This window comes from Acytostelium subglobosum (genome assembly GCF_000787575.1).
Source record: "Acytostelium subglobosum LB1 DNA, scaffold: scaffold2, whole genome shotgun sequence".
NCBI lineage: Eukaryota > Evosea > Eumycetozoa > Acytosteliales > Acytosteliaceae > Acytostelium > Acytostelium subglobosum.
The window spans coordinates 444,920-464,623 of NW_012236530.1; the positions used below are offsets into that span (position 1 = coordinate 444,920).

The following is a 19,704-nucleotide window of genomic DNA, read 5'->3' on the forward strand; positions in this document are numbered from 1 at the left end:
AATCAATCATATGAATACACACTTAGTCATCACCTTTGTTGAACTGATCAAAGTACTGGTGGAGTGCGGCTCACAACATCATTTGGATGCAGTGTCCTTGGGTTTAACGTGCAGGGCAGCCAAAGATGCACTATCCAAACACTTCATAGGAATGAAGCGTGATACAGTGATGAAGAACAGCTCAGTAAAGTTGTATTACCAACATGTTACAAATACAGAGTTGGTAGTCGGAACAATCCCAGACTCAATCACTGATTTGTCATTTGGACCAGATTATAACAAGCCCATCAACTACATTGGATTACTGCCTGAGCATCTCACCAGTCTTCAATTTGGACGCGACTTTAACAAGCCGTTGGAAGCATTCCATCTCCCTCAATCCATCACCACGCTCATATTAGGACCTGGCTTCAAACGGTCCATTGAGCAAGGGGTTATACCAAGCTCATTGACCAAACTGAGCTTCGTCCCCAACACAGAATGTATTATCAAGCCTGGATCACTGCCCGAGTCGCTCAGATCATTGCAGTACTGGCACGAGCCTGTGAATCCCTACACGTCCCTACCATCCTCACTCACAGAGTTATGGTTCGCCCCACAGTTCAACAGTGCTCTGCCAACAGGATGGTTACCAGCGTCTCTAAAGGAGCTCCACTTTGGACAAAGGTTTAATCAGGTGATCGATTATGGTGTCCTTCCTTCATCGATAACCAGGCTTACTTTTGGAAGTGGATTCAGTCAGTCGATCAATCCAGGGATGCTCCCTCAATCCCTGACCGCGGTGACCTTTAATGGACACCCAACTATCACACAAATGGACTCATTGCCACAATCAGTCGTGACACTTGAGGTGGGAGGCATTACAAGACTATCCATCAAACAGTTGCCATCGACTATCAAGAGCGTGGCATTCATTGATCAGTTCAACCAGGCCCTGCCCCCGGGCCTCCTATGCGAGGGCCTAACCAAGCTCACTTTCGGAGCATTCTTCAAACAAGACATTGTACCGGGTATGCTGCCATCATCAATCACTGAGCTCTACCTTGGATTCTTCTATGAGCGTATGATCAAGCCTGGAATGATTCCAACATCTCTTCAAAAGCTGGTATTGGGTCCCAAGTTCAACAATGAGATCAAGAGATTCGCTCTGCCCGACTCACTGACCGCGCTGGTCTTCTCAGAGGCATTCAAACAACGTGTGTCCTTTGGCGTCATACCAAGATCACTCAAGTCACTCACCCTACATCACTTTGATCAAGTGGCACAGTTTGAATCCCTCGACCAGTATGAGTCACTGGAATCAGTACATCTAGTTGGCAAACATACAATGGGCTTCGTAGCGCCAATCACAAACAAATTGAGACAGGTACATGTTGTTAGCACGACGGCCAACCCACTCGAAGCTAAACTGGCGATTGTGGCCATTAGGAAACTGGCAGCCAACATACCCAATGTTACAGAGTGCTACTGTTTCCATCTATATTCAAAGACCAACCTGATGGAGTCCAAGAGAATGTTACATCGCAGGATAGATAATGGCATTGGATTGTACATTTTCGAGAACACAAGCTCAGTCATCACACCTCGAGTAGTCGAGTCCGTACACATATTAAAGGAGAAATGAACTAGCTTATGATACATATCGGATCTTTAATACAATTATGATTGGTTGCGGATGTGTGCGCGAGTGGGTGATTTAGTGTAACTTAGGCATCACCATTTGTACTCATATTCTTCAATCTAGAGTTGATACGGGAGTTCTCATGGTGGTAGTACATCTTCTGCTTGATGTAGATGGTTAGACCGATCGCCACTGCAATGGTCACTACACCAATTGGTACCACAATGGCTATGATCAACCATTTGTTACTCTTCTCCTCACATCGTTCGTCCGCCTTCTTATTGTCAACCAGCACTGAGAAGTCTGGACTGGCGACATTGTGGCAAGTTGATACCAATATATGTCACATTGTTGTTGTTGGAGACAACAGTAGTGTTGATGACTTCGTTGATGATACTTGTAGGTCGACCATTTGCCACGGCGACAGGCAAGAATCGACCATAGTAGACAGTCTCCTCGAATGTGACTTGGATGTAGGACAGACTCTTGGTCAGGTTGTCAGAGATGGTGGTTGTAGAGTCTGTGTTGGCATGACATGGACTGTCATGACGATCGGTCAAGTTGGTAATTGTGTTGGCAAAGACAGGTCTCAATGAATTGATGTTGCTCAAGAACTGCCAGTGATTGATCGACACAGTCACTTTGAGTGCGTTTGGTAACAAGTTGACATCCATGCCACCAAAAGACAATGATCTTGATTGACTCGAGAATTGGAATATCACAGATACCTCGAGGAATGGCTGGTTTGGCACTTGATCCAACACGTATGTATATGTTGTCAATGATTGTCCACTTGTAGACATATTAAATGTCCATGATGAAGTTGGAAGCATACGAACTACACGACGATTAAGGTCCAACTCTTGTATCTCGACAAGATTGAAATTCAACTTTGACTTTGTTGTCTGGATGGCTGATGAGGTGTCTGATGGAAGTATCTGTACATCTGGACTAAGTGTAAACTCACAATAATGGCCGCCAAAGCCAACACTGCAATCACACACTCCCCTTCCATTACAATCACCTTTGCCATTACACTTGTTGGCCTTGTCTCCACAGTCCTCCTTTAACACAATAGGGTCTAACATTGATAGATTGATTGTTTGAGTAAGTAAGATTGAATGAATGGATCGAGTTGGTGTAGGGTACATACCAATGAATAACTGATTGGAAGAGTGGTATTCTACTTTGTCGACAATGACTGAGAGGTTGACATAACCAACTGAGAGTGCACCATTTGATCCATCAACTTGTACTACAACTTGTGTCTGACCAAATGTCACAACAGAACAGTTCTTTCCATTTACAAATACAGACACTGATGTTATAWTTCTCACCAAACAATCCGGTCAACGTGAGTTTGCCACCATCAGTCGTTAGATCAGATGTATCAATAACAACAGGTGAGTCTATAATGAGTGGAGGTGTTAGCTATGTTCGAATTGATTGAATGAATGAGTAAGTGAGGGAATGTATACATACTCTGGATATATAATGGTTTGAAAATCGATTGATACGGAGATGAGACGTTGTATACCATGGGTACATTGGGATTGATGGTGAATGATGGTACTGTACAACGTAGTGTTTGATTGGTTTGTTGGAATATAGTGCACAACTGTTGTGTTACCAACACAGTGTAGTTGTACTCTGATTGGAAGGTACCAGTGATATTTACAGAGAGTGTACCATTGAATAAAGTTGACTCGATATTATCCACAACAGTAACTATTTATGAATGAATGATCGTTAGTGAGTACTCCATGAGGGTAGGAGTTGCCACAACTTACGATCTCTTGCCCAGAATATTGTAATAGGATTCTTGTTGTATTGTGAGAAGTAGATTGTTGCATTGCCATATGGTTCTGGAGGGGTCAAACTTGATTGATGGAGAATGATGTTAGATATAATGTACTGTTTGCGGCAACACCATATGCATACCCTATTATGGTACTTGGAAGGATTATATCAGGCACAAGAAGGCTTGATATATTCATAAACAGTTGATGGAATCCCAAGTTCTTTCCAGTGATCGTGAACCTATTGTACACTGGATCAGTGATAATAAAGTGTGTCTTATCCAATACGACCGCTAATCGATTCATTGAATGAGTGAGTGAGCGAGTGATAGATCAAAGTTGGCAAGGAGTAATTTTTGGTACATACGACATGAAAAGTTGGCTGGCACACCTTTGATAGGTGTATTGGTAAGCTTTACTCCAACGAATGTCCAGTAGCAGTAGAAACAGTCGGGTACCTTGGTGATTGATGTATTGGTGTAATCCATCCATTGGATATTGCAGTGTGAATCTGGGATAGTTCCAACAACACCAGGATTCTGACCAACATTGAAGGTATGTGGTGCCACTGGATAATCAGGTAACTCTCCCTCAATCTCATTACCCATTAGATATACCGAAGTAGTACTACTTCTAGGCATCAACCAACTTGGGGGTGGAGCAGTCTTCATGTTGCCATTTTGGATTGTCCTAAGTTTGTTTGAATAATCGAGTAAGTGAGTGAATGAGTGAAAGAGTTAGTTAATGAATCAGTCTGTTAGGGAAGAAAAGTAAACTTACAATGTTTCTACTTGTTTGATGTCGGTAAGTGGGATGGTATAATTCAAATGTCTAATATTGTACAAGGTTGGATAGTTGGTCAAGTTGGTTGGATTGATGTTGGCTCCGTTAAGTGTCCTATTTGATTGATTTGAGATTAGTATAATATGGGGAGTATTATATGATAACAATGATACTTACAGTTGTAAGAAGTTTGGAAGGTCTCCAACAAGTTGGACCAAGGATAATGGATTTCCTTTGGTCTTTGAAGGGTCCAGTGACATAGTCCTCACAGAACTATATAGGAATATTAAACAAAATGTTAGTAGTTGGTCAATCAATCAATCATCTATAAGGAGAATGTTATAACTTACAAAATGGTGATATTCTTTACACCAAGAGTTATTGTCACATTCTCATAGTTGGTCAGGTCACTGTCGCGTTTGAACGAATGAATTAAAAAGTCAGATGTTATTTCTCCAATGTAAGTCGAGTGGTGTAAGTACTTACAATGTACTAAGCAAAGGGAAATGAACATTATTAAGATTGAATGAGGTGTAGGTCATTGGTGAACGTGGATACTCCAAAATACTAAAGGTTCATTATAATGTTAGTCAATCATTCTTTAAGTATTGACATGAATTACTTACAGTTCAACTAATGATGGATAAGTTAGTGATGGATCCATAAATATATGTTGAGTGAATGATGAGGTATAGTTGACTTCAGTCAACCTGAATGATACAGCATTGTTAAATGCAAGTTGTCCAATGTTTCCAGATAATGTTACTTTGTCAAAGTATCTAAAAGAAGTTATGTTAGTGATTGATTGGTCAAAGGGATTGATAAAGTATTAATATTTACAATGTCTTCAATTTGAAGTTGACTGGGAAATTGTCGGGCCATGAGGCATCAGTGTTGGTAATCCTGAATGATAATTGATAAGTTAGTAGTGTGTTTGGCATACAATGGTTAATGATTCAAACACATACTGTATCTCTTGGATATTAACATTGATTGGATTGTCTAACATTTGGAGTAGGTTGGCACTTGGCATCAGTGATTTGATTCCAGGCATGGTATTCAATCTAAATGTAGTTAGATTTGGAAACTCAAGTTTCTCCACCACAGCTGGTGGAGTAGTAGTGGTAGATAAACGAATAAATAGATCACTATTATAAAAGGGTAAGTTAATAATAATATATTAACATAAATAATTATACTTACAATGTAATAATTCTTTGTACAGTGTCATTGGTACATATTAGGTCAGTCTCATTGTTTGTGGATATGTTGATCTCATCACATGATGGATTGACCAATGACATAGTCTGTTGATATTGGTTCATTATCCATTGTACAGACTTATCTAGTTTGATTTAATAGTTTGATCAATAAGTATTAGATTGTGTGAGAGTGTGAGTGAAGCTTACATTCATCGGGATGCAATGATTGAGCTCCCTTGGTGATTGGACATGTGAGTGCTAACAATAAACATATGATAATGATTGGTATATTCATCGTTGTTCCTTCAACTTGAAGAGGTTCAAGTATTAGTTGTTGTAAGTAGTGGTAGTAGTTGTATGAAGTAAAATAGATAATGATTGAAGATGATCTCTAATATGATGGAAGGAGTAGGTTGTACTATGATGGTTGCCACCTTGTTTTATGAGAGTAAAGTATGTGTGACGAGACTTTTCAAGTCTGTACCAGACCAGACAGATCTGAATCCATCGAAAGATATTTTATCAATAATAAAATCAGGGATGGCCCCCGAAAGTCCAACGAAGCCCCACCACCCGATAGATACTTTGCCAATTTTAGCGATTGATCACATACCCCCCACTCGCACCGAACAGAGTATCTACCCATCCATCTTAACAAAACATACACATAATAACCAAAGTTAAGGTGAGGTGATGTCTCCCTTTAAACTTATGATGGTTCGTGTAAAGTCACAAAAGGGTTTGAAGTTAGAGAGGCTTGGCCCAACTCAAGAAGCCTCGTGTCCAATCAAGACACTCGAGTGGTGCTGATGATGTTGCTTGGAATGGGTTGATGGGTTGTTGGGAAGTTGATGAGACCTCACCCCCTTGATCCATACATACATACTACTGCTGTATCTTTCCTTTATTGGTCAGGACCTGATGTTGCTGTTGTTGTTGAATTAAGATGGCGTCCATTGACTTTAGTATCTGTAGACCCGCTTGTTTGGCCACTGTTATCATCTGATTGATCGTGCTAGAGTCCAACCCACTGACTCCACCCTTTTGAATACTACATATATTGGACCTTCTATTAACTCCAATCGTCAGCCTTGCATCCATACATAACTCTTCCTCCAAAGTACTGTCCAATACGAACTGTGTTCCAATCTTGGATGATTGAGTGAGGTCACATGGACAGACAGACGCGTTAGTGATGTGTAACTGTGTCGCGCGCATCAATCAATCAATCAAACAAACAAACAATCATACCTTTGTTAGAGTGACACAGATTGGTACGTTGTCAATTGAGACTGAGGAGTAACTCTCTGGGTCTTCTGAGACTTCAAACTCTACTTGTTCATGCTCGCCTTGAACGATCTTGATCTGCGGCAGTCTTGTATTGTATAGAGCGGCACGTGTTGCAATTGATAGAGCATCAAATAGGTTTCCGCCACTGTCCAATACAATGGCATCTATATACAGGTTCCAACAGTACTTGCCTGGCACTATACACAGACTAGCCAAGTCCAGTGCATTGCCCTGCGTCAACAATCTCTCCAACTGCTTCGCCAACTCCACATTAATATACTCTGCTCCCTTGCCTTCAAACTCTGGTGATGCTGATGGACAACTATATGTTCGCGAGTATGAGTAAGTAAGTGAATGAGCGAGTGAGCGAGTGACAGACTTAGGTCCACTTACCAATCGACGTTCACATTGAGCATTCCATGATTGGGCGCGTCAGAGGTGGGTGATGCGATGTCTGCCTTGATGCCAACGATGACGTGTGTGTTGTCTAGTAGTATACGAGCTGATCCACATGCATGAGCGATCTCTCCAACATCCAATTCAAAGTGTCTGTAATCAAGTCTAGTCCTTCCATCTGCCCTCACACCATTCTCCACTCCCTGCTGTATATAATATGTCTCACTTGGTGATATCCTCTGTATGATCGATGAGTATGTTGATGTCATTATGTTATATATGTTATGTTATATGTATGATTGATTATTTGATTGAATGAATGATTGAATGTATGTGTTCGTCAAATGTCTTTCACGAATGTGATTGAAAAACCGAATGGAACTTCGAATCTGGAATCTTGATTGTTCCTTTGAATGAGAGATAGAGTGATATCAAAGTTGGTAGTGTCCATGTGAATAGGGATGACTTGGTGATTGAACTAATACTGTTGTATGAGTAGTCGGGCTCGGTGTTAATTTGATAGATGTTGCACACGTCTTTGGAACAACTCTGTGCCGATAGTATTGGGTTGGTGCAGAAGGTCTTGACACAAAGACTCTCTTGGGGACACGCTTTGACGATACATGATCTAGGATGAAGATTGAATATAGTAGTGCAATTGACTCTTGATGAACATTTAGCCAATAGATTCATGGCCTTTTGACAATATGGACCTTGTATCGATGACTTTGTCGCGCAATATCCAATTGATGATGATTGATCACATCTACAGAACTCATAACTTCCACAATCATCCCTTGTAAAGCATACTCTATAACTTGGCGAAGGTTGTAGAATACATCGTCCAATGAATCCATTTGCCAGTTGTACATCGCACTACATCATCATGTTAGTCCTCACTCAATCAATCTATCGTTCAATCTATCAATCAAACATACCTCTTGACCACGGAATACATCACAACCCTTGGCATAGGTACAGAGGTCTCCAACTTCGGTGGTGTTCTTGCATTTGCCAACACGAGTGAACATGCTTTGGTTCAAGGGGACGCAGTAGTCTTTGTTGCAGTTGTCCATTGTGTCCATGATTGAACAGTCGCCATCCAAGGTGGAGTAGGGCACACATTTGCCATTGAGACAAAGTGATTGTCGGTCGCATTGTCCATCAGTCATGCATCCAGCAGCAGGTGTAAAGCATTTACCCTTTACACATTCCATCTCCAAAAGACATTCATAACTATGTTGACATCTCTCGCCATATGTAGCAAACTCAGCCACCAGACATCGTTGTCCTTGATCATCCAGTACACAATACTCTCCTTTTGATTCATCACAGTCTGCATTGGAAATACATCCACTACCCTCTGTATGCTTCTTCTTTGTACATGTTCCATTGATACAATTTAAAGGTAGATAACATCTGTTTCCACTCCTATTTTCATTGTCATGTTAGAACATGTCATTATGTATGTTCGAATATATATATACATACAATGACGTATCACATGGACCTCCTTCTTCTGAACATGAGTTGAATAAACATAATAGAGGTGGCTTGTTATTATTATTACCAAGAGTATGCATTCCATTAACCTTTATACATAGTATCATGATGATGAATGTCGTCATCATCAAGACAATTATAAAGTATTTTCTGGACATCTATTATTTATTAATTAGTTAGTTATTTAGTTAGTTAGTATGAAGTAATACAATCCATTCAATCATGATCGGATAAACCTAATATAGGTACATGTATATATGTACATGTATCGATCTTTCCATCAAATAAATATATCCATCAATCACCCACAGATAATGAATTAATGAATGACCAACTTACTCTTGTTTGTTTGTCCAGCTTTCACCCACCCTTGAACTTGAAAGATACCCTCACAGACATACCCTCACACAAAATTTAGTGTCATTCATTGTTGAACAAACAGTAACAATAGTTAGATATATAGATAGATAATGATGGATGATGACGATACAGATACAATACAGAATAGTGTAACAACACCTCTTACACAGACACCTCCTATAACAAATAATAATACAACATCATTGAATAATGTTGCATCACCAACAGCATCAGATATCAACAACATCAACAACAACAATGATGATACACAACAGTTGTCTGAAGAAGCCAACAATCAAAGATTTACAATGGAGTTGGAGTTCATTCAATGTCTCTCCAATCCAAGGTATCTAAACTGTATGTATGATTGATGCTCTCGTTCATTCATTCAATCAAATGAATCAATCATTCTGACTTGACATGACTACATGTAGACTTGGCACAGAATAGATACTTCCAAGACAAGGCGTTTGTAAACTATCTAAGTTATTTACTATATTGGAAACAACCAGAGTATGCCAAGTTCATTGTTTATCCTCAGAGTCTATACTTCTTGGACCTGTTGCAACAGGAACGTTTCAGACAGGAGCTCAACCATGCTCAGTCAACAGAGTTTATACATCAACAACAGTTCTATCATTGGCAATACTATCGAACCAATAGAATGTCTGCTGCAGTACAGAACACTGATCAATCAGATAAGCAACAGACGACTGATCAGCAGCAGCAGCAGGTTGAAGTTCAACCTGAACAACAACAACTACAACAACAGGTGGATCAAGTGATGGCCAACACATAATGTATATATATAAAGACAAACTGACCTTCACATGGATATGCCAACGATGGCCATTCAGTTCGGTTAGCGATCGTTTATTCATTGTAATGATGAATGATTGAATGATTAAATGATTGAATGAGTGATATCTACAAGGAAGAATGTTGTGACGCGAGTTTGTAGATCGCGCGAACAGACAGACTAACAGTTGATCTGGCCATAGATGTTTGAGATGGAACCATTCGCGTCTTCAGAGTCGGTGATGAGCACGGGTTGGTAACGGATCTTGTTGCTGCGACAGCAGCTGCCGCAGCTCGACCAGAACTTGTGATTGGGCAACGCCTTGCTGTTGAATGGCTTGCCCTTGATGGCGACGTTGTACACGACACCCACCATCATGTAGATGGCAAACAGCACCAACAGACCACCGATGCTTAGGGCCGAGATGATGAGGCCCTCGCGCAGCCTGTTCACGCTCTGGAGGTGCACCGGCTGGCACGTGCTCAGATAGTGGACGTTGTCGGGGCGGCGTGGGCCGGTCGGCAGCGGCGACGACTTGTAGCTAAAGAGTATGGCGTTGGTTGGCGCCAGCGTCAGGTTGTAGTAGACGCCCGAGTAGTAATAGTAGAAGGTGCCAGAGAATGTATGCTCCATCTGCGCGATGAACTGCTGGATCGTCTCGTTGGGGAATGGGCGCATGGCCTCGTAGAAAAAGATCATCTTGGCCATGGCTGCCGGGTCCGACGTGTTGACAAGCGTGGGCGGCTGCGTCACGTATAGGCGGACAAAGTCGCGCGCTGGTGCCAGGACGGGGGCCTCGGTCAGGATGCCACCTAGGTCGAACAGGGCCTGTAGCGACACCCAGACAAAGTCGTCGCAGATGCTGCTGTTGAGGTACTCGAAGTTGGTGTGATTGTTGTGCACCTCGTACAGGTTGTACCAGGGGTTGGTCTGATTATAGTACTCTGCCCAGCAGAGGTAGTTCTGCAATGTCTCGCCAGTGATCGTCATCAAGTACTGCTGGCCACCCGTCCAGTATGACGCGTTGAACTGCTCACTATACAACACGCCACCGGAACTATCCCAAGTGATTGTATTTGCCGTTGCATTCATATGAAGTGGGAATATTGCATCATATATACTTGGTACTGCCACATACTCCAATGTATAATTCTGTTTGGTGGCTCTGTTTTGTTTGATTGAGTGAGTGTGTGTGTGTGTGTGATTGATTGGAATAGTTCCAGTGTGTGAGTGAGTGTGACATTGATGATCAAACATCATGCGAGTGATGGGATAGGAACATACCTTGTGTAAAAGTATAGACCTGAATGAAAGGCCTTGAGGTAGCTGAATAGGTTGTTAAAGTCATGCTCGAGCAATGGGGCTTGGATGTAATACACCTCGACCTCCTCTTCCAAAGTGAAGGCATATGAAGATGTTGGCAATACCAAGCCCATCAACAACACTACCAGCACGAACAACACGCGGACCATTGTTATAGACATTGTTTGTGAGTGAGTATGTGTGTTTATGTTATATATATATATATATATATAAATTAATATATATTTGTATGTATTGGATTGATTGAAATAGTGAAGAGTAGGAAGAATGAATGTTAGTTAGTCGTGGACAGTAGATGGGGGAAGGTATGAACAGTAGTGTAGTAGTATTAATGTGTGTCTTGATGTCTCAAGTCCAATAAGGTTAATTGTTTGTTTGGTAGGTTGTGATTACCCCCCTCACATCACACTACAAAAGGGGTAGGCCTAATCAAGGCCCTCAATGCACAACAATAAGTCGTAAACAAAAGTTTTGATTGATACACACACATAGTGAGGCCCAGGATACATCAATCCAGAAAACAAGTTTAGGTTGCCCCCATCATCAGATTCTTCCTTATAAATTATTGGGCGACAACACAAGCCAGATCCATAAAAATGGCACTCTGCGATCACTTTCGTACATTCGCTTATTCATTCCACTTAAGCTTTGCAAACAAGGCTGCAAAGTGTTGAAGACAAACCATGCACATTGGTCTTGAGAGTTTTGTCATTAAATTTTGAAACTGCTTGCAGTAGGTAGTCTTCTCAACTTGAACTCTAACAGTTACTCCTCGTTAATAATCGTATCCAGTAAATAGTATCTTGATTCAAAGTGTACATTATTGTTGTTAAATATCAATCACTCGTCTCTATCTCTAAAATAATGGAACTTAAACCGAAAGGCCGAGGCGGTCAGTCAGTCATTCTTCGGAAGTAAGTTAGTTGTTTGTTTGGTACCCGGTTGTTGACCCGGACCCCTTTGGACACTGACCTTCGGAAGTTGTAGCAAAGATATCGGAAGTGTCTTTCAATCAATCAATCAAACTGATCCATCATTTAATAATATGATAATATTATATTGGTTTGTTTGTTTGTTCAATATCATTACATGACATTTATAACTAACTAGTTAGTTTGATTGTTTGAGGAAGACTAGTCTTTGTTTGATTGGCAGTTTGATTCAGGTCGAGTGATGATTTGACGAACCACAAACATGCTCACACACAATCAAGAGGTGTCAAAAAAGACGAAACCCAGTTGAGCTTCATTTAAAGTTGTTGTCATTCATTCATTCAATTATAACATATATATATATATACATAACAAACATCATTGTGATATAAGATGCAATCATTGTGTCGAACAAAGTATCTTTATCATGCTGATGTCCTTCGAAGAAGTAGCAAGATAGTCTCCTCCAACATTGTTAGCAATAATAATAGAGCATATTGTTCAGTTTCCAATAATGTTGTGTCGACACCTACAAGAGGCAAGGATAGACAGAGTTGTAAATTGGTGGAGGGCGATAGATTGCATGGATACAAGGTGGTCAAGATTGAGGATGTTCCCGAGCGCCAGTTCAGGACTTATCGTCTGCTGCACGAGAAGACAGGCGCACAACACCTTCACATCGACTGCGAGGACAAGAACAACGTGTTCTCTGTGACATTCAAGACGACGCCACACGACTCAACAGGCGTGGCCCACATTCTCGAGCATACAACACTGTGTGGCTCGAAGCGATATCCCGTGCGCGACCCATTCTTCAACATGCTGAAGCGATCACTCAACACGTACATGAACGCGTGGACGGCGCCCGATCACACGTCCTACCCCTTTGGCACACAAGACCCCAAGGACTACTACAACTTGCTGTCTGTCTACCTGGACGCCACGTTCTTCCCGCTGCTCAGCGAGTCGGACTTCCGCCAGGAGGGCCATCGTCTCGAGTTTGAGGTGCTGGACCAGCCATCGTCCGCGCTCAAGTTCAAGGGTATCGTGTTCAACGAGATGAAGGGCGCGCTGTCCGACCCGTCGTCCTTCTTCTCCGAGGTCGCCCAACAGAACCTCTATCCCTCGACGACTTACGCACACAACTCTGGTGGTGAGCCCGTCGACATCCCATCGCTCACGTACGAGCAGCTCAAAGACTTCCACACCACATACTACCATCCGTCCAACGCATACTTCTTCACCTATGGCGACATGCCTCTCGAGAAGCATCTCGAGTACATCCAACAGAACTCGCTCGCACACTTCACCGAGATGAAGTCCATCCCAAGCGAGGTCAACAAGGTCCCTCGCTGGTCCGAGCCCAAGTCCATCGATGTCAAGTGTCTCCCATCTGCAAGTATGTTGGTGTATCCGTGCTCATGTGACTGCGGTCATCGTACTCACTCTCGCCCCTCCCTCTCCCATACTGGAATCAATCCCAATCAATCAATCACTTGATCATGCGACACTACAGTGGAGGTGAATGACAGAAAGTACAAGTACAGCATATCGATATTGCACAAGGATAATGGCGACCCATTCGAGAGCTTGTCAATGCATGTTTTGGCCAACTTGTTGATTAGGGGCTCAAACAGCCCAATGTATCAGGCATTGCTGGTCTCTGGTCTGGCCACTGACTACACACCTAACACAGGATTCGACGACAACTTTAGAGAGAGCTCATTCTCTGTTGGCGCATCGGGAGTGCGCCAGGAGGATATGGCTAAAGTGGAGAAGACAATCTTTGAGACGATCGAGAAGTCCATCAAGGAGGGCTTCGAGCCAAAGATGATCGAGTCCATCCTGCATCAATATGAGTTTGGTCAGAAGGATGTGTCGGCTCAGCTCGGACTGCGCCTGGCGGGCGGTCTCCAGTCAACATGGATCCATGGTGGCGACCCCGTCCGTCGTCTGTTCCTCAATGAGCAGGTGGCTCGTCTGCGAAAAGAGATCGCAGCCGGCCCATTCTTCCAGAACAGACTGCAACAGTTGCTGAACAACCCTCATCGCCTCGTGATCAAGATGTCTCCTGACGAGGAGATGCAGGCACGCGAGACAGCGCAGGAGGAGAAGAAGCTGGCCGAGATCAAGAGCGCGCTCACTCAACAAGACGTTGAGAAGATCGTGCAGCAGGCAAAGGACCTGCAGCAGCGCCAGAACCAGCAGCAGGACGTCAGCTGCCTGCCCAAGCTCAACATCAGCGACATTGAGAAGCATCAAGAGAAGATCGTCTTCCGCGACACTGAGCTCGGCGCCGACAGCACACCCCTGCGCATCCTGGACTACCCCACCAACGGCATCACATACTTCCGCTCGCTGATCGATATCTCCACACTGCCAGAGGACCTCAAGATGTACGTGCCTCTGTTCTGCAGTCTGTTTGAGTCGATGGGCGCCGCAGAGTTTGATTACAAGCAGTTGGACACAGAGATACACTTGTACACTGGCAAGCTCAGTCTGTCGCCAATGATCACCACGTCGCCATTCGACCTGGGAAAGGCTTCAGAGCGAATCTACATGCGTGGTGCCGCAATCAACAGGAACATCGAGAAGATGTTCACGCTGCTGAGCAAGCTGATGCTGGAGAACAAGTGGAACAACCCAGATCTGCTGAAGAACCTGCTGGGCCAGATTCAGTCGTCGATGATCGAGGGCATCCCCTCGGGCGGACTGTCATACGCTCGCACCAACTCCTCGTCACACTTCTCACGCGCCAATCAGCTGAGCGAGAAGTGGAACGGTCTCACACACGTCAACTTCACCAATGACATCATCGCCAAGAATGACCTGGGCGCGATCATCGACAAACTGATGGCCATCAACAAGTTCATACTGGATCGCTCATTGATGAAGTGCAGTATCACCACTGAGAAGGACACGATCGACGCGGCCACTCAACACCTGTCCGCATACCTGGGTAACTTCTCGTCAAATGGCACACGCACACAAGTCAATCCAATGGCTCCCGCCATCGATGGTACGGGCTTGCCAACATACTTTGCCATCCCCGCCACAGTCAACTATATTTCAAAGGCTTACAATGGCGTCAACTACGTCGACCCCGACTCGGCACCCCTAGAGGTGCTGTCCAAGGTGTTGTCCGAGTACCTTCACAAGGAGATCAGAGAGAAGGGTGGCGCATACGGAGGCGGCGCCTCCTTTGGCGGCGGCATCATTGGCTTCTACTCATACCGCGATCCCAATCTGACCAAGACGCTCAACGCATTTGCAGAGTCGATCAAATGGTCGCAGGACAAGATCACACAGGAGCTTATTGAGAATGCACAACTGTCCATCTTCTCCGACTTTGACTCGCCCGAGTCCCCATCGAACAAGGGTGTGGGCGAGTGGATGCGTGGCATCACACATCAGATGAAGCAAGAGCGTCGCGATCGTCTGCTGGGCATCACAAAGGAGCAACTGGAACAAGTATCCAATCGCTACCTCAACACCGACCGCATATCATACACCACCGTGCTTGGAAAGCATGACACAGATATATCATCAAACAAAGATTGGAGCTACAAGGAGCTTCATTAGACTTGCATCACCAAGTGTGTGATGGTCGATCTACACTTTTTTGGATCACTCCACTCCGTTCATTCGTTCTTTCATTCGTTCTTTCATTCTTTCATTGCATTGAAGATGTATGTTCAAACTAATATCCTACCCTTCGTTTTAGATATTTCTTGTTTTACTGTTGTATGAGTCTTTCAAGACTTGTTTTTACACAAATTCCTGCGACGGTTCATATTGGGCCAGCGAGTGATTGATTTTGATTGGATGTCTGGAGGTTTAATGAATGCAGTACCTCTTTTGGTCCACCCTTGGACCAATTCCAATCCATGGATATTATATGACATCATAGTCGACATTTCGTAACCCTTAACCAAATATGATAGGATTTATTAATTATTATTTATTGATTAATTTCAATATAATATATAATTATATATTTAATTGTTTCTCATTCAAACTTATCACTATTCTCATCTTTTCTTCCTCTAGATAAATATTATTATTTAATTATGATACCATTCATTCTGCCCGAATTACCTCCTAATACTGCACCAACAGCTGACCAACAACGTGCTCTTCATGACATTGTTCAAGTTGTTAGGACCATCTTGAATATGAGCCAAGATGACATCACTGCTCTAGGAGTTGGAGGTCAAAACTACCTCACAGTCAACTCTTGGGCCAATCTAAACCAACCGAACCCCAATGGTCCGAGTCTTCTCTCTCGTGATATCTATAATCGTTTCGTACGATTCGTCAACTCCGCCCCTGCTACCATCCAAGTTATCAGAACTAATTTGGTGAATACCAATCACCATTTAGCCGCTGCTAATGCCGAGATTAACCTTGCCAATGCTAGAGCCGCTGAAGCTGATGCCAGATCCACTGCAGCTGATGCCAGAGCCACTGCAGCTAATACAAGAGCTAATGCTGAAGCTACCAGAGCCAATGTAGAAGCTGCCCGAGCTAATTCAGAAGCTGCCAAAGTCATTGTGGAAGCTGCAAGAGCGGAGAAAGCCGAGGTGAGCCTTGCCATTGTCAGGATTACTTTGATGCAGATCGATGAGAATGCGAAAGAATCCAACTAGACTCAATAAAATATTGCTTAGCAATCACCATCTCAAGTAATTAATTGTTAAGTAGTTATTGGCGGATATCCACAAGTGTATATTAATTATGTGATGGTATTTTATTAAATTGGTCATTAATTATGAGAGTATTATTCTAATGAGTTGCAACTATACTCTTACTGGTCGATCATAGCACACATGGTTCCACAACATCAGCTCCTTCTGGGGCGTCCTGGTTGAGTCCATGTTCTGCCTCTCATTCCTATAGACTATACTGAATCGCCACAGTCGCTCATTGTACTCGTGAGAACGGTTCCACTCGCGACATATATACTTGCCCAGTGCCATCCTAATCTGCTCGTAGTTGTTGCCTCCATTATAAGTCTCGTACAACTTGAACCATCGATGATTGCCAATACAAGGGACATATGGATCAGGTTTCTCGATAGAGTATGGTGCCAGGTTACCTTTCCACTTGGGGTCGGACAGCTTGTACATGCCCTCGTTGGCCCACAACTCTGTGAGCTGCCCATTGTCCAACTCGCCCTCAATCGTGTACCACCAGTGTATTGAGGGTGGACGGGGCGAGAACATAGACCAATGCTGGTCGATCCTGAGCATGAACATTACCCACTGATACTTTGGTGGCACATAGATTGTGTAGCCAGTGTTGACGTTGGACAGGTTGAACACGAGACATATCATGATGAAGCTGATCGCGCTGACGTTGAACAGGATATTCCTTGTCTTCTTGATCAAGCGATGACGGCGGTTGAGTCGTCGGAAGTAGTGGGTTGTGGCCTCATCTGGAACGCCATTGTAGTCCAAGCGGGGCTGGGCGGCAGCCTGATCTGGTGCCTCTCCAATGTTGTCGAGCATCGAGTGGGTCTCCTCCATGAACATGGAGTTTGGTGTGGGCTTGCTGACCAACACACTCTCATTGATCTTGACGGCCAGACGTCCAAACAGGTCAAGTACCTTCTTGCCATTGGCCTGAACAACTCTCATCTCGGCCACACGTACGAATGGGAAGAGTAGTGGTGAGGCGCGAAGTATAGCGGTGAATGCCTTGTAACCAGTGTGCTTGATGCCCTTGTGATCACGGCATACTATCCAGTTTGAATGGGGGATGTGCTCTCCAACATCTTTACCCTGGGATTGTGACATGTTTAGTTGCTGGACACCGGACTCTTCGTCATAGCGTAGTGGCGCTGGAGATACCTCGGCATCGGGCAACAACAGGAATGTGGAGACCAGTCCGGCAATGGTATATCCATACTTTCCATTGTAGTAGAGATGGAAGTCACATCTCTCCTTGGAACGAAGACGCTCAAACAGACGGTCCCAGGTCCATGTCGGGATCAGGAGTATCGCACCACAGACACATATTGGACTGAAGAGTCCGAGTCGCATGCACATGGCAAAGCCTATGTGAAGGCCAAGGAATCCGATGGCACATAGTGTCTTGAGGGGACCAGTGAACACGGGCGAGTAGGCTAGCAGTATACCAAATCCTTCATAGTAGAGCACGGATCCAGTCAACATCTTGAGGAATCCTGGGAACAAAAGGAAGATGTCGGCTATCCAAGTCCTAAAGAAATCCAAGTTGAGTGCGAGGAATGTTGCGGTACGATCAACTCTCCATTCATCACCTGTCTTATGGACATAAGAGAAGCAGTACAAGAATGCAACTTGTAACAAAATGGCAAATGATGCTATTATAATTGATGGTTTGATTGTGTGAGTGGAATAGTTCCATTAGTGAATGATTGAGTGATGTGATTGAATATATGATCGAGTGATTAGTTGAGCGGAATAGTTCCAATATTGAATGATTGAGTAATTATAAGAATGAGTGATGTGATTGGTTGAGCGGAATGGTTCCATGATTGATTTGTTTAATGAGTGATTGAGTGATAGGGTGGAATAACCCCATGGTTGATTGATGTTAAACTTACCTAGGTTGGTTACATTGTATTTCTTGATTGTCCTCCGTAGAACTGGCCGTTTGAATGCACTGTCAAAGGACCAACATGCACCAACAGGCAGGAATAGACCAAAGAAGCACATGACCCTAAAGTATACATCTCCACCATATCCAACTACATTGTTCCTAGCTTGAATGGATATAACGAATAAATAATGTAATAACATCATCACTCTTGACTTGTAACCAACAGCCACACAAGCGGATATGATAAAGTTGATAACAAATAGTATTTGAATAAAGGTCACTGTTCCATTCATCATATGGAAAGAGAACCAATATTGATTACTAAACTGTTCCAACACAGTTATCCTCGGCAAGAATCCATCATCTATGTATCAAGGTGATGTGATTGATTAGTAATTGTCTACAATCCATGAAAAGAAATAAGACTTACCAGAATAATGAGCATATACATCTGGCCAACGATCAATGACATCCCACATTCCAATGAGTCCTAGACCCAGTCGGAACAATGCCAAACATCTCTTGTCAACACCAAAGATTGTTTGGAACTTGTTGGTGTAGCTATTCATATGCTTCTTTTGCGCCAAGCCCATATTTGTTTTGAATATTTATGGGACCTGTCTGTTGATTGAAAGTCTGAATGGTATATAATATATAATAAGATATATAGAGTTAGAATTGAATGATTGAATGAATCAGTGATTGATTGATTGATTGATTGCCATCATCAACTCATCTTCCTCTCCACAGTGATCGCCCTTCTTGTGCTTTGGGCTCACAGTGAGCACCTGACAACATGACAATGCCAAAGCAAGACCAGTATATCACATATATAAAATACTGGCGAGAGATGGACTCTTAAAAGAGTGTGACACCATAAGCCAGTATATATATGTACTGCTTACTTGCTCCTCATCAATCACATAATAACCCACATTGTTGTTGGTGAGTGAGTGGTGAATGTCAGGTGATCATTGATTGAAAGTGTGTGAATGTGTGTATGTGTGTGAGTGTGTTGTGATTGATCAATCCACTTGAGAGGGAATAAGGGTGAGTGATGTGCTGATGCCTCTCACTACACTATGATGTAGATGAGTGGCACCTGATTGGA

The 19,704-nt window shown here is 43.2% G+C and overlaps 8 protein-coding genes across 8 annotated transcripts; 4 read left to right on the plus strand and 4 right to left on the minus strand.

Annotated features, from left to right (window-relative positions):
* Positions 1-151: 151 nt before the first annotated feature.
* SAMD00019534_009550 (hypothetical protein) lies at positions 152-1,624 on the plus strand (the record flags this gene model as incomplete). Its single annotated transcript, XM_012902922.1, has 1 exon — positions 152-1,624. One exon carries the CDS (start codon positions 152-154, stop codon positions 1,622-1,624), a length of 1,473 nt encoding a protein of 490 aa, XP_012758376.1.
* An 82-nt stretch (positions 1,625-1,706) lies between these two features.
* On the minus strand, positions 1,707-5,700 carry SAMD00019534_009560 (hypothetical protein; the record flags this gene model as incomplete). The annotated part of the gene is made up of 18 exons (XM_012902923.1): positions 1,707-1,924; positions 2,019-2,372; positions 2,457-2,702; positions 2,775-2,882; positions 2,959-3,030; positions 3,104-3,349; positions 3,412-3,500; positions 3,563-3,713; positions 3,788-4,110; positions 4,201-4,317; positions 4,381-4,476; positions 4,554-4,613; positions 4,690-4,770; positions 4,830-4,982; positions 5,044-5,106; positions 5,172-5,267; positions 5,407-5,548; positions 5,613-5,700. 18 exons carry the CDS (start codon positions 5,698-5,700, stop codon positions 1,707-1,709), a joined length of 2,703 nt encoding a protein of 900 aa, XP_012758377.1.
* Positions 5,701-6,290: 590 nt separating this feature from the next.
* Positions 6,291-8,308, minus strand: SAMD00019534_009570 (hypothetical protein; the record flags this gene model as incomplete). Its single annotated transcript, XM_012902924.1, has 4 exons — positions 6,291-6,554; positions 6,657-7,017; positions 7,089-7,330; positions 8,030-8,308. The coding sequence occupies 4 exons, from the start codon at positions 8,306-8,308 to the stop codon at positions 6,291-6,293; spliced, it is 1,146 nt and encodes a 381-aa protein (XP_012758378.1).
* Positions 8,309-9,061: 753 nt separating this feature from the next.
* SAMD00019534_009580 (hypothetical protein) lies at positions 9,062-9,747 on the plus strand (the record flags this gene model as incomplete). Its single annotated transcript, XM_012902925.1, has 2 exons — positions 9,062-9,311; positions 9,389-9,747. Coding segments are annotated over 2 exons (609 nt in total), but the record flags the coding sequence as incomplete, so codon positions are not given.
* A 186-nt stretch (positions 9,748-9,933) lies between these two features.
* SAMD00019534_009590 (hypothetical protein) lies at positions 9,934-11,237 on the minus strand (the record flags this gene model as incomplete). Its single annotated transcript, XM_012902926.1, has 2 exons — positions 9,934-10,918; positions 11,038-11,237. The coding sequence occupies 2 exons, from the start codon at positions 11,235-11,237 to the stop codon at positions 9,934-9,936; spliced, it is 1,185 nt and encodes a 394-aa protein (XP_012758380.1).
* Positions 11,238-12,401: 1,164 nt separating this feature from the next.
* Positions 12,402-15,590, plus strand: SAMD00019534_009600 (hypothetical protein; the record flags this gene model as incomplete). Its single annotated transcript, XM_012902927.1, has 2 exons — positions 12,402-13,407; positions 13,525-15,590. The coding sequence occupies 2 exons, from the start codon at positions 12,402-12,404 to the stop codon at positions 15,588-15,590; spliced, it is 3,072 nt and encodes a 1,023-aa protein (XP_012758381.1).
* A 488-nt stretch (positions 15,591-16,078) lies between these two features.
* On the plus strand, positions 16,079-16,654 carry SAMD00019534_009610 (hypothetical protein; the record flags this gene model as incomplete). The annotated part of the gene is made up of 1 exon (XM_012902928.1): positions 16,079-16,654. A coding segment is annotated over one exon (576 nt), but the record flags the coding sequence as incomplete, so codon positions are not given.
* Positions 16,655-16,807: 153 nt separating this feature from the next.
* SAMD00019534_009620 (hypothetical protein) lies at positions 16,808-19,186 on the minus strand (the record flags this gene model as incomplete). Its single annotated transcript, XM_012902929.1, has 3 exons — positions 16,808-18,354; positions 18,598-18,957; positions 19,024-19,186. The coding sequence occupies 3 exons, from the start codon at positions 19,184-19,186 to the stop codon at positions 16,808-16,810; spliced, it is 2,070 nt and encodes a 689-aa protein (XP_012758383.1).
* Between the last annotated feature and the right edge of the window lie 518 nt (positions 19,187-19,704).